The sequence below is a fragment of the Amphiura filiformis genome, chromosome 11, assembly GCF_039555335.1.
Source record: "Amphiura filiformis chromosome 11, Afil_fr2py, whole genome shotgun sequence".
NCBI classification, from domain to species: Eukaryota; Metazoa; Echinodermata; class Ophiuroidea; order Amphilepidida; family Amphiuridae; genus Amphiura; species Amphiura filiformis.
The window spans coordinates 7,101,922-7,115,627 of NC_092638.1; the positions used below are offsets into that span (position 1 = coordinate 7,101,922).

Sequence of the window (13,706 nt, forward strand, 5' to 3'; positions counted from 1 at the left end):
GGAGGAGGGGAAAGGGGTAATTTAGGGAATAGGTGGTTATATAGGGAGGGAGCCCCTCTTAAAGAAGTATGGGTTGTGCTTCCGGGATAATAAACTAATTCATAATCAAATCATCTCCATGCATCGTTTATGTTTCATACAAACAAACAAATCCCCCACCCGCCCCATCCTTCAATATACGCGCTTGTATATGATTTCTAGGCCTAGAACTCGTGAGTGTAATATGCCACCTACCTTCGACAGAGAGCATCAACTTTCGTCCGAATAGATAGATTGCCGATATCAATCATGATAATAATTATGTTAGCACAATAGGCTATTGTATACTTCTGGTTATATACCCTATACTGTGTCCTCCCAGTATAATAGTGTTATGATTGCACTCCAGATCAGCTCTACTTTTTAATCCCTTGATTTTTGGTTTCTGAACAAAAGAGAAACCAAAACTAAATATTTGAAATGAGGGACTGTTTCAAATTGTGTAACTACATTACTTTATTCATTTATGCATTATAAATGATCAGCTATTTTTTCTTTTATTACAAGGATCGAACCCAAGTAGATCAGACCATTGATCATATAACTATCAGACCACGAAGTAGTTACGTAACTCCGTGATGGTATCGGAACCAAGCACTGTTTGTATGGCGATCATTACGATCACGCTATTTTGGTATGCCTTTTTTCTGTACTGATTGTTTCGATCGTGGTTCATTACTTAAGCGCTTGATCCCGTTGACATAGTAACATTACGTAACTTCGATACCGGGCTTCGATACTGAATAGTTGTTGAGTGCACATAATATGGAAAGCCATTGGGGTATTGTGTGCCTTTAAATTCCAAAGCGCCTTTATAACATGTTCTCATTGTGTTGTGGAATCCTAGCCAGTATTCAATGATAGCTATAGAGGCCTTGCGTTTATCGATTGGCTCCAAACAAAGGATTTGAACCGGTTTCTTCCCGTAATTATGGCGCAGTGCAGTCCATTCAATCAAATGTTGTCATCAACCTATTTGATCGTAGTGCATTTTGTTATGTGTGTGAGACAAACTGTCGCGGTAGATGCAATCATGCTTTTGTTGAATGCATTTGAGTAGTCCGCCATATTTACGGGATGATACGTCATATGCACAGCCTCTATTCAGTTGGTCGTTGTATGATTTTGTTCGTTCACTCATTCAAATTTTATTTATATCATTTGAAGACTGAGCCTATTATGATACATCCTCCGTGGAACAGTTTCAAACAAATATAGCTAGGGATTATTGGGGCAGAGGTTATCTTTTGAATCCTCTTAGAGGGCTATCATTTTTTTAGGAAGGGGGGTCCCAAATTTATAAGACGGGTGCGTCAAAAAAAATGACCACTCACTATTTCGGCAACAAAAATTTTATGATCCCAAACCCCAAAATTGTATTGATATCAGTCTTTTTGTTTAAAATAACACACTTTCTGTGGTCATCGTGTGACTCCCTACATTTTGGTCATAAAACATTTTATGACCCCTCCTATTATTCTTTCCAAGACTTTATGACCCCCGTGATATTTGGGACCCCCCTTGAATAAAATGATATACCTCTTATGACCACTGATGCAGGCAAGGACACTCGTGACGAATTGAAAGACTTGTCGCACACGACAGTTCGTCTCACACACATAACAAATGCTTATACAATCAAATAGGTTCATTACAACATTTGATTAAAATGAAACGATAAAAACAAAGCATGAAAAAAGACACATACAAGATAAAATAATAAAATTATATAAACAATGTTAAAGATAAAATAGAGAATAAAAATTCCTCAAATCAGAAAAAAAACATTGACAGACATCATAATCTGTCAGAAATTACTGCATGAGATTCGAACCATCAATCTTCTCCACAAGTTCTCTTTATCCTCGCACTATAGTCTAATGCTCTGCTCACTGGGCCACAACGTATCTGGTGAATGATTACCGCATTATCATGAACAAATTTGTTCGATCTTGTTCATAATTGTATGTGTCGATAGGTTTCACCCTTTAACTACACGCACCCTTAATGATCAGTGATAATAGTCGGCTTTTACAGGGATGGCGCTCTCTCATTTCCATGCACTCCATAGCGCCATTAGGCGAACGTTTACGGTATTAGTCCATTTAATTAAATCCATTATGTTGTGTTGCTTAGGCGCATTTTATATAATGGAGTAATTACTGGTCTCAGTAAAAAGCATAATGTTTGAAAAGGTCACAATAATGAAATCACGGACAGTTTAACCAAAAACTAGTGTCACGAAATGTCATAAACCCGTGCTATAAGAAAGAAGGAAAGACAGAAAGAAAAAAAGAAAAAAAGAATGAAAGAAAGAAAGAAAGAAAGAAAGAAAGAAAGAAAGAAAGAAAAAAAAAGAAAATGGAAGGCTGAGAGAAAGAAAGAAATAAAAAAGAAAGAAATTAGAAAGAAAGAAAGAAAGAAAGAAAGAAAAAAAGCAACAAAAGAAAGAAGCAAAAAAAGAAAGAAAGAAAGAGAGAAAGACTGTAGTATCCCTGTCAAGCAAAATTGCTTTGATTTTTGGGATATCTTAAAAATTTCAAATGTCTCCCTAATACAGAATATTCTGCATCAGAAATGTTTTTCATTAGCTAAGTTTATGACGATTTTTTTGTTTATATTGGCCAAGTCCTTAAGTGTTTTGGACTTCTTGGATTTTAAGAGTATTTTGGAATTTAAGTGACACTTTCTGGACTTTATTTTGTCCTTATTTTGTCTCTTAACACTCTTGTTTGAAACTTTCTTTTATTTGCCATTTTACACTATCAAGTATCAAACTGGATATTTTGTTTGACTCAAGTAGCATTATGGTATTTATCACATATTTGACACATAGATCTCTCTAAAAGAGCCAACTTTAGATTTTAAGTTGGCGTGCTGCATGCCTTTGGTTTCTCTTCTTGTCCTTCTTGGTCTTGGAAAACTTCTTCAGGATTGGCTTGGTGATTGGTTTGGTGATTGGCTTGGTGCTGCATGCCTTTGGTTTCTTCTTCTTGTCTTTCTTGGTCTTTGAAAACCTCTTCAGGATTGGTTTATTCGGCTTGGTGATTTCGCCGTTCTTCACAAGAACATCTTGGCTTAATCTGTCGGGGCGATTCTCTGCCTCTTTTCTTTTTGGTTTGGTGGTCGAGTCGCTGTCGTAACTACTACTGGTATAGCTGATGCTGAAGTCATGTTGACGGTCAGATGGCCAGTGATGCGATAAATTTATTATTGAGAGAGGAATGTGTCAATTCTCTAAGGTCGCGCTGTCTAAAATGTTGGCTTGAACATGCGTATACGCTGCGTAGTAGCAGTTGCGTACACGCATTTGCAAGTAGCCAAGTTTAATTAGACAGTTGCGGGCTGCTGAAATGACTGCATGGAGCCAAGACAGCAAGTTTTAGAGAGGCAAAATTCAATTGAAAGAAACGATCAAAACTGAGTGACGATCACCACCATAAGAGCATATACGCATGGGTATTTTAGAAGACATAATCTGATTTCATGCTTCCTATTTTTGGAGTATGGCAATCAGAATATAGATATAAGTAACCATGATTTAGGTGATTTTGCTAGGCTAAATTAGTCCTCAGTCCTGTCTATTTGAGTTAATATGCCTTGATGTTTTAGGCGTATTTGAGAATAAACAGGAAAGATGGATTTAGCCTATAAAGAAATGTTCATGATATTATGGTTTGTATGAACATATCTATTCTCTAACCTGAAATAGGTTAGGCCTAAAGACGGGTTTGTGATATCGAACGTATAGAGATTCCTTCGCTAATGACAGAGTCATCAGGAGAGAATACCAGCGCACTGTCTATCGGATGTCTTATGTCCAAAACGAAGGAGCATAAAACGGAGAAAAAGTGGTAAGGGGGTGATAGAGTTACGCAATCTAATGTTCAGATATCGGTAGGCCTATATTTTGGTAAGGGGGTGATAGAGTTACGCAATCTAATGTTCAGATATCGGTAGGCCTATATTTTTTTTTTTTTTTAAATATTTTAGAGAAAAGAATGGTATAGCTATATATTTTACCTTTATGCAAATAAATTGCAAAGTTTTAGGTAAAAAGAAGTTAAGTTTTGCTATGCAAAAAATGCGTATAGAGGTTGTAATATGGGTGGTTGTGAAGAAATTCCAACCAAAAGGCCCTCTATAAGACATTTTTTGCATAGCAAAACTTAGCTTCTTTTTACCTAAAACTTTGCAATTTATTTGCATAAAGGTAAAATATATAGCTATACCATTCTTTTCTCTAAAATATAAAAAAAAAAAAAAAAAAAAAAATATAGGCCTACCGATATCTGAACATTAGATTGCGTAACTCTATCACCCCCCTTACCACTTGACAAAACCCGAACGTCAAGCTCTGAAATCTCTAAAGGAAAAGAAACATTTGGTTTTCCAAAAACCAGACAAATCTCGTGGCGTTGTCGTTATCAATAAAAATGATTACATACACGAAGGTGAAACTATGCTACAAGGAAATCAGTACACTCCAATTGATGTCAACATGACACTCGATACAGTGAAATTGATTCAAAAACAGCTAAACCTTATGTTATGGGATCAGAGTATTGATAAAAATACATACGACTATCTATATCCGAATGAAGGCAAAATCAGAACACCTACGTGCTATCTACTGCCGAAAGTTCACAAAACCACCCCGCTGACAGAGTCTTTATAGGAAGACCTATAATCAGCAACTGCATGGGGACCATGTGAAAAAATAGGCGAATTTATCGATTTCTTTCTTGTACCTCTCGTGCAAAAACAAAGCACTTACTTAAGAGATACGAAAGACGTGATAAGAAAACTCGAGCAAATAAAACTTCCAGAAAACAGTCTTTTGGTGACAATAGACTGTATTGGAATGTTCACAAATGTTCTCCAAAACGAAGTGGAGAAAGAAGTTCTGAAAACCTTATCTGATACCAATCCTGGAATTTACTTTCCTAGAATGCCACTTGTTCGTCATATGGAAGCATTATTAAAACTAGTTTTGCAAAGAAACTGCTTCTCATTTAATGAGAAATATTATTTGCAAACCATAGGCGTTCCAATGGGACAAAAATGTGCCCCGGAACTCTGTGATATAATGTTCCATTCATTGGAAAAGAAATTCATTTCCCTTAGTGATAAAATCTTCAAATGGTTCAGATATCGTGATGACATTCTTATGTTTTGGTCAGGAGATGAACATGAGCTAATTAATTTCATAAGTCAAATTAACTCTCTATGCACCCGACTTTGAAATTCACTCATGAGTGGTCAAAAACAGAAATTAATTTTCTAGACCTAACTCTTTTCAAAGGTGAAAGATTCCAAAACACGCAGGTTCTAGATATGAAATGTTTCAGCAAACCCTGTGACACATTCCAATATCTTTCCAGAGATTCGTCTCACCCAAATTCGTGCTTTCACGGCATGATTAAAGGTGAAGCAATAAGATATATTCGAAATTCCAGTTCGGAAAAAGAATATAAGCACAAACTGAACTCATTCATCTCTAAACTTCTATTGAGAGGATATGAGAAATCAGAAGTGCTGGATTGCCTAACTGATGTTTCATACAATCGAAGAAACATCTATCTGGAGGAGGTCAAACATTCTGATGATATACCTCTTGTCTTTAGCACCGATTACTTCCCCCAAAGAAGTAATGCTAATATCAAACAGGCTCTTCTCAGGAACTGGCACTACATATCTAATAATCATAACCTGCATAAGATCTTTCCCCATCCTCCTATACTTGCATTAAGACGTACCCAAAACTTAGGAGAACGTCTTATCAGAGCAAAGATAACTTCAAACGACAACAACCATGATGATGAGTTATCTTTGACTTCTATCTTGCCAAGCAAGGATGATGTTAGCTCTGAAACATGCCCAATGTCTCCGACACTCAAAGACTTGCTAGATCTTTGAGCCGAAAACTGATTAGGCTGATGCCCCTACATCTCATGAAAGCGCGTGTTTATGACAATTCATGACACTATTTTAGGTCAAACTGCCTGTGATTTCTTTATTGTGACCTTTTCAAACATCATGCTTTTTTCACTGAGACCATTAATGACTCCATCATACAAATTGCGCCTAAGCAACGCAACATTATATGGATTTCATTAAATGGACCAAAAAATAGCATATATACCATAAAGGCCTACTTATTGATTCACTATGAAGGCACTTATATAATAGTGCCTACTCCTCAGTTTTATACCTAATAAAAACTTTATACCTATTGTACCCAACTAGATTTTCATTATCATGATATTTGTAGGCCTACTAATAGGTCTACTCTTTTCTAATAAAGAAAAGATATCCATTTTAATGAAATCAAAACCACTCATGCTTAATTTTCATAGTAAAATATAATTTCTGTCACTAAATGTTAGCATAGGCCTACAAAATGCCATAATTGACATTGCATTTTCCATTTTAGAAAAACCTCTGTCACTAAAAATGGACCAAATTGACAATGTCATAAAGTTAGGCACTTTGGACCTAAGTTAATTAGGTATGCAGATCCATGTTTCTACTGTGAACAAATATACCAAAATACTAGGTGATCATAAAATTAAGCTGAGCAAAATGTAGCTGATGAGATTAATAAAAAGATCAACTAAGTCTTGATCACCATTAATCAAACGCGTCCCCACGATAGCTTTTTTATAGTTTCTCAAAAATAGAGAAACTCAAGTGTCTTTTTTCCTATATGGAATTAGTGGCCTTTTGGTTGGAATTTCTTCACAACCACCCATATTACAACCTCTATACGCATTTTTTGCATAGCAAAACTTAGCTTCTTTTTACCTAAAACTTTGCAATTTATTTGCATAAAGGTAAAATATATAGCTATACCATTCTTTTCTCTAAAATATTAAAAAAAAAAAATAAAAAAAATATAGGCCTACCGATATCTGAACATTAGATTGCGTAACTCTATCACCCCCCTTACCACTTTATTTCAAGACAATAATTCAAAATCTACATATTAAATTGTAAAACTGAATTAGCCAAAAGAAACCCATTTTAGTTCTGCAAATTTTGATACCTCATTTGTCTGGATAGCTCGAAATTTTCTGGTGACTCATTAAATGACTGAAATAAAGATTAAAAAGTTGCACTAAAATGCTACTCAAGTCAGTGTACCATTACAATCTCTACTTGATTGGCTACCTGCGGTGACCAGTGACGACCAGAGACTATAGCAACAAAAGTAACATTATCAATAGGTTTATGTGCATCTTTTGAATCTGCATCTTTTTCATTCAGAGGGTCACCGTGGCAACAAATTTTGGGCCATTAAGACAAACGAGTCATCAATATTTGCAGAACAAAAAGGGATGTCTTGTTGTTATTTCAGTTTTAATATTTGATGCATAAATTTTGTGTTATTATTTTATAATGAACGGGGTAAATACATGATGTGATGTGTATATTAGTTTGATTTAATTTGATTTTTGTTGTATTTAATTTACTTATTACTTTTATTTACTCATTTCATTTTCTGTTAAGGCAAACAAGTGGGCCTACTAACCTTGCATGTTCTTTTATTTTCATTTCAACATTTTGACCTTTGACCTTTCCCAGAAGTCTATTCAAGTGGTAAGTTATTGGGAAAACTAAACTCCTCACCATGAAATGCATTTTTTTGCCGTGTCTTTTTCATTCCTTTTTTTCATTTTGGTTAAATTTATTTTTACCTCATTTGCTTAATATCACTTTAAATATAATTCATTACTGCAAAGCACTTAAAAAGTTTCAGAATCTGCCTCATAAGTATTTCTTTTTAAAATATTTTCTTCAAAGTGGATAGAATTTTGGGATATTTTAATAGCATATAATTGAGGTGAAATAGTCACTGCAACAACTTAAGGGCATGTACACCAAATAGGCCTACTGCATTGAGTTATATGTTATATGTGACAAAGCACCATTTATAGAACAGAATACATGTAAACACTGCATGGTAATGATTACGACCTTTAGGTAAGAGATGGAGTGGCTGCACTATGCAGGTAACATCACAAGGTATTGTCTCACTTTCAATGAAGTGTACTTTGGACTCACATACTCACAGAGGCTAGAGGACTTACTGTATCAGAGAAGATGTAATAACATCTTCTCTGGTTGTATACAACCCTGAATGATTTGGCATGTAAACTGTACATATAGGGGCAAGCACTCATCAGCACAGCACACACACTCCACATATGACATAAATGTTATAATTAACTTATGCTTCTTGAACCTGGACAAGAAACAGTTCTTAACACCATTGCAATCATTTAAAGAATTGTATGACATGGTGGTATTTTGTTGCCATTTTAACTGAGAAGCATGTTAGTACAATACATTTAGCGAATAATTCCATAATGCTATCACCATGATCACCTAATACTAATTTCTAATCCTAACCATAATATACCCAATCCAAACATATACTATAACCCTGTCTCAAATATGTGCAGATTTTTACAGATAGAAAATCTTTGTTATTTTCTTCAGTAATTAATATTTCAATGGTTACATACAGCATGCTGAAAAAAGTAAAACCAAATTATATCCCAAATTCAATGGCAGTTGTACAAACTGCAATTGGTAGGAAAAATTAGCATACAATGAAATTGTCACTATAATGTGTGACAACAATAATGTTACCAGAAATTGATTCCACATTTTTGTCTTCTTTTGCAGGCTCTGTTACACAAAAGCCTTTCAGGTATATAAGGTAAGAACAGTATACTTCTAGGGATCTAAAAATATATATTAAGGCCATAAAATCTCAATAAGCATATGTCTTCTTTGTACTTGTGGCAATCACATGTGTGTTATGGTTCAGTGATACCCAGCTAATTCACCACAGGTGTTACAAACCCCAATTCAGGGACTTGGAAGAATCTCTTAGACTTAACAGTAATTTTGGAGTATTTTTACTACAGTTTTCTATAGCAGTTCTTGCACAGTCTGCAACTTTTTAATGATGTAGGCTGCTTTCCTAGCCTATTTACCACATTTTATGATCAACTATTTGTAGCAATCATGGATAACTACATTCCATCATATGTCTGAATACAAGAAACTGCTTTTCAGAAGCTCTTAGATTTATAATTTCCTGCATTGAAAAAACAATTGATTCCTCATTCTTCATATTTCTTGTTTCATTTCAGGGGTAGTATACAAGGAGAGCAACTGTGTTGTCAATTAGGTGAATCTATGCGAATACCAGGAGGGGCTATACCAGGAAAACATGTATGGGGTACTCCATGTGCAATTAATACAGTCAATATCAAGGTAGGTTACATGGGGTAGTATACAAGGAGAGCAACTGTGTTGTCAATTAGGTGAATCTATGCGGATACCAGGAGGGGCTATACCAGGCAAACATGTGTGGGGTACTCCATGTGCAATTAATACTGTCAATATCAAGGTAGGTTACATGGGGTAGTATACAAGGAGAGCAACTGTGTTGTCAATTAGGTGAATCTATGCGAATACCAGGAGGGGCTATACCAGGCAAACATGTATGGGGTACTCCATGTGCAATTAATACTGTCAATATCAAGGTAGGTTACATGGGGTAGTATACAAGGAGAGCAACTGTGTTGTCAATTGGGTGAATCTATACGGATACCAGGAGGGGCTATACCAGGCAAACATGTGTGGGGTACTCCATGTGCAATTAATACTGTCAATATCAAGGTAGGTTACATGGGGTAGTATACAAGGAGAGCAACTGTGTTGTCAATTAGGTGAATCTATGCGAATACCAGGAGGGGCTATACCAGGCAAACATGTATGGGGTACTCCATGTGCAATTAATACTGTCAATATCAAGGTAGGTTACATGGGGTAGTATACAAGGAGAGCAACTGTGTTGTCAATTGGGTGAATCTATACGGATACCAGGAGGGGCTATACCAGGAAAACATGTATGGGGTACTCCATGTGCAATTAATACTGTCAATATCAAGGTAGGTTACATGGGGTAGTATACAAGGAGAGCAACTGTGTTGTCAATTAGGTGAATCTATGAGGATACCAGGAGGGGCTATACCAGGCAAACATGTATGGGGTACTCCATGTGCAATTAATACTGTCAATATCAAGGTAGGTTACATGGGTTAGTATACAAGGAGAGCAACTGTGTTGTCAATTAGGTGAATCTATACGGATACCAGGAGGGGCTATACCAGGCAAACATGTATGGGGTACTCCATGTGCAATTAGTACAGTCAATATCAAGGTAGGTTACATGGGGTAGTATACAGGAGAGCAACTGTGTTGTCAGTTAGGTGAATCTATACGGATACTAGGAGGGGCTATACCAGGCAAACATGTGTGGGGTACTCCATGTGCAATTAATACTGTCAATATCAAGGTAGGTTACATGGGGTAGTATACAAGGAGAGCAACTGTGTTGTCAATTGGGTGAATCTATACGAATACCAGGAGGGGCTATACCAGGCAAACATGTATGGGGTACTCCATGTGCAATTAGTACAGTCAATATCAAGGTAGGTTACATGGGGTAGTATACAAGGAGAGCAACTGTGTTGTCAGTTAGGTGAATCTATACGAATACCAGGAGGGGCTATACCAGGCAAACATGTATGGGGTACTCCATGTGCAATTAGTACAGTCAATATCAAGGTAGGTTACATGGGGTAGTATACAGGGAGAGCAACTGTGTTGTCAGTTAGGTGAATCTATACGAATACTAGGAGGGGCTATACCAGGCAAACATGTGTGGGGTACTCCATGTGCAATTAATACTGTCAATATCAAGGTAGGTTACATGGGGTAGTATACAAGGAGAGCAACTGTGTTGTCAATTAGGTGAATCTATACGGATACCAGGAGGGGCTATACCAGGCAAACATGTATGGGGTACTCCATGTGCAATTAGTACAGTCAATATCAAGGTAGGTTACATGGGGTAGTATACAGGGAGAGCAACTGTGTTGTCAGTTAGGTGAATCTATACGAATACTAGGAGGGGCTATACCAGGCAAACATGTGTGGGGTACTCCATGTGCAATTAATACTGTCAATATCAAGGTAGGTTACATGGGGTAGTATACAAGGAGAGCAACTGTGTTGTCAATTGGGTGAATCTATACGAATACCAGGAGGGGCTATACCAGGCAAACATGTATGGGGTACTCCATGTGCAATTAGTACAGTCAATATCAAGGTAGGTTACATGGGGTAGTATACAAGGAGAGCAACTGTGTTGTCAGTTAGGTGAATCTATACGAATACCAGGAGGGGCTATACCAGGCAAACATGTATGGGGTACTCCATGTGCAATTAATACTGTCAATATCAAGGTAGGTTACATGGGGTAGTATACAAGGAGAGCAACTGTGTTGTCAATTGGGTGAATCTATACGAATACCAGGAGGGGCTATACCAGGCAAACATGTATGGGGTACTCCATGTGCAATTAATACTGTCAATATCAAGGTAGGTTACATGGGGTAGTATACAAGGAGAGCAACTGTGTTGTCAATTAGGTGAATCTATACGAATACCAGGAGGGGCTATACCAGGCAAACATGTATGGGGTACTCCATGTGCAATTAATACAGTCAATATCAAGGTAGGTTACATGGGGTAGTATACAAGGAGAGCAACTGTGTTGTCAATTAGGTGAATCTATACTGAATACCAGGAGGGGCTATACCAGGCAAACATGTGTGGGGTACTCCATGTGCAATTAATACTGTCAATATCAAGGTAGGTTACATGGGGTAGTATACAAGGAGAGCAACTGTGTTGTCAATTAGGTGAATCTATGAGGATGCCAGGAGGGGCTATACCAGGCAAACATGTATGGGGTACTCCATGTGCAATTAATACTGTCAATATCAAGGTAAGGTTGTATGCTGATAATGTGAGCAGGATTCCTAACTGGTAGGTCAGAATCCCATTATTTGGGGTTGTGACACTACCCAGGAATGGGTGGGACCTTTGAAATGTGATACAATTTGGGGGATTTACAGTACGATGCGCTGCCAGTGGTTTTTCTTGCCAGTCCAGTTTTGATCTGCAGAATCTGCGTTGTTGTTCCCATCCCCATTGGATGTACACATACGTGATGAGATATACTAAATCCTGTTTCTTTCTATTGATCACACAGAAACCTTTGAGTTGGTTTTGATCATTGTTAATTTCTGTTAAAGTGTTCATCTTGTACGTGTAACACCATTATAATGACAAACTAACAAACAGTGGCATGTGCTCCTGAGCAATTTAACTATTGCATGTGTTCTGTAGATTCCATATCATTATATTTCAATTCACCATTTTCCCCCATCACCAATCAGCCACCAGCACCTACTGACAGCTGCAATAACTAAATTACTTTCAGGGCTCAAATATTTAGTAGTACAGATTATGTGTATCAGTAACTTGCAGTGTAATGTATTACACAGATTTCTATTTAGAGAAGTTTTTTGTGTATCAGTAACTGGCACCAGTATTTAGATAAGCTTTTTTGACATTTATATTTTACCACAGGTTAATATAACACCAATGCTACTGGAGGTAGAGGGTGCTGTGCAATCATTACAACTTGAAAGCTCGCAGGAACTCCATCAAGTTATTCAACATTGCATAGAGACAATATGTGGACTACGTAGCAGTATGGCGGATAGAAAGAAGAGGCCTAGAGTTAGGCCGGTCGAGGCGAGCATTACTAGGCCTAGCAGGAGATATCAGGTGCTACTTAGACTAGAAGATATTGATGCATTTGTATGCAGTGACATTCCAGGTGAGATATAATTATAATGGGTCTATAAATGCAGGCTATAGAAAGAGGCCTTAGGTCCTTAGGTCAGGCTGATAGAGGCTAGCATCACTGGGCCTAGCAGGAGATGCCATGTGTTACTAAGACTAGAAGATATTGATGCATTTGTGTGCAGTGACATTCCAGGTGAAATATATAATGGGTCTATAGATGCAGGCTATAGAAAAAGGCCTTAGGTCCTTAGGTCAGGCTGGTTAAGGCAAGCATTACTAGGCCTAGCAGGAGATATCAGGTGTTACTTAGACTAGAAGATATTGATGCATTTGTATGCAGTGACATTCCAGGTGAGATATATAACGGGTCCATAGATGCAGGCTATAGAAAAAGGCCTTAGGTCCTTAGGTCAGGCTGATAGAGGCTAGCATCACTAGGCCTAGCAGGAGATGCAGGTCTTACTTAGACTAAAAGATGTTGATGTATTTGTATGCAGTGACATTCTAGGTGAGATATATAACGGGTCCATAGATGCAGGCTATAGAAAGGGGCCTTAGGGCCTTAGGTTAGGCTGGTAGAGGCTAGCATCACTAGGCCTAGCAGGAGATATCGGGTGTTACTTAGACTAGAAGATATTGATGCATTTGTATGCAGTGACATTGCAGGTGAGATATATAACGGGTCCATAGATGCAGGCTATAGAAAGGGGCCTTAGGGCCTTAGGTTAGGCTGGTAGAGGCTAGCATCACTAGGCCTAGCAGGAGATATCGGGTGTTACTTAGACTAGAAGATATTGATGCATTTGTATGCAGCTACATTCCAGGTGAGATATATAACGGGTCCATAGATGCAGGCTATAGAAAAAGGCCTTAGGTCCTTAGGTCAGGCTGATAGAGGCTAGCATCACTCGGCCTAGCAGGAG

At 37.5% G+C, this 13,706-nt stretch overlaps 1 protein-coding gene across 1 annotated transcript in view; it reads left to right on the plus strand.

The window, feature by feature from the left end:
- Positions 1-13,706, plus strand: part of LOC140163439 (bridge-like lipid transfer protein family member 2) — a 201,694-nt gene that overhangs the window by 32,867 nt on the left and 155,121 nt on the right. Inside the window, 3 exon segments of the mRNA XM_072186753.1 lie at positions 8,734-8,767; positions 9,207-9,330; positions 12,562-12,814. Of these exon segments, the coding sequence (XP_072042854.1) occupies positions 8,734-8,767; positions 9,207-9,330; positions 12,562-12,814 (411 nt within the window).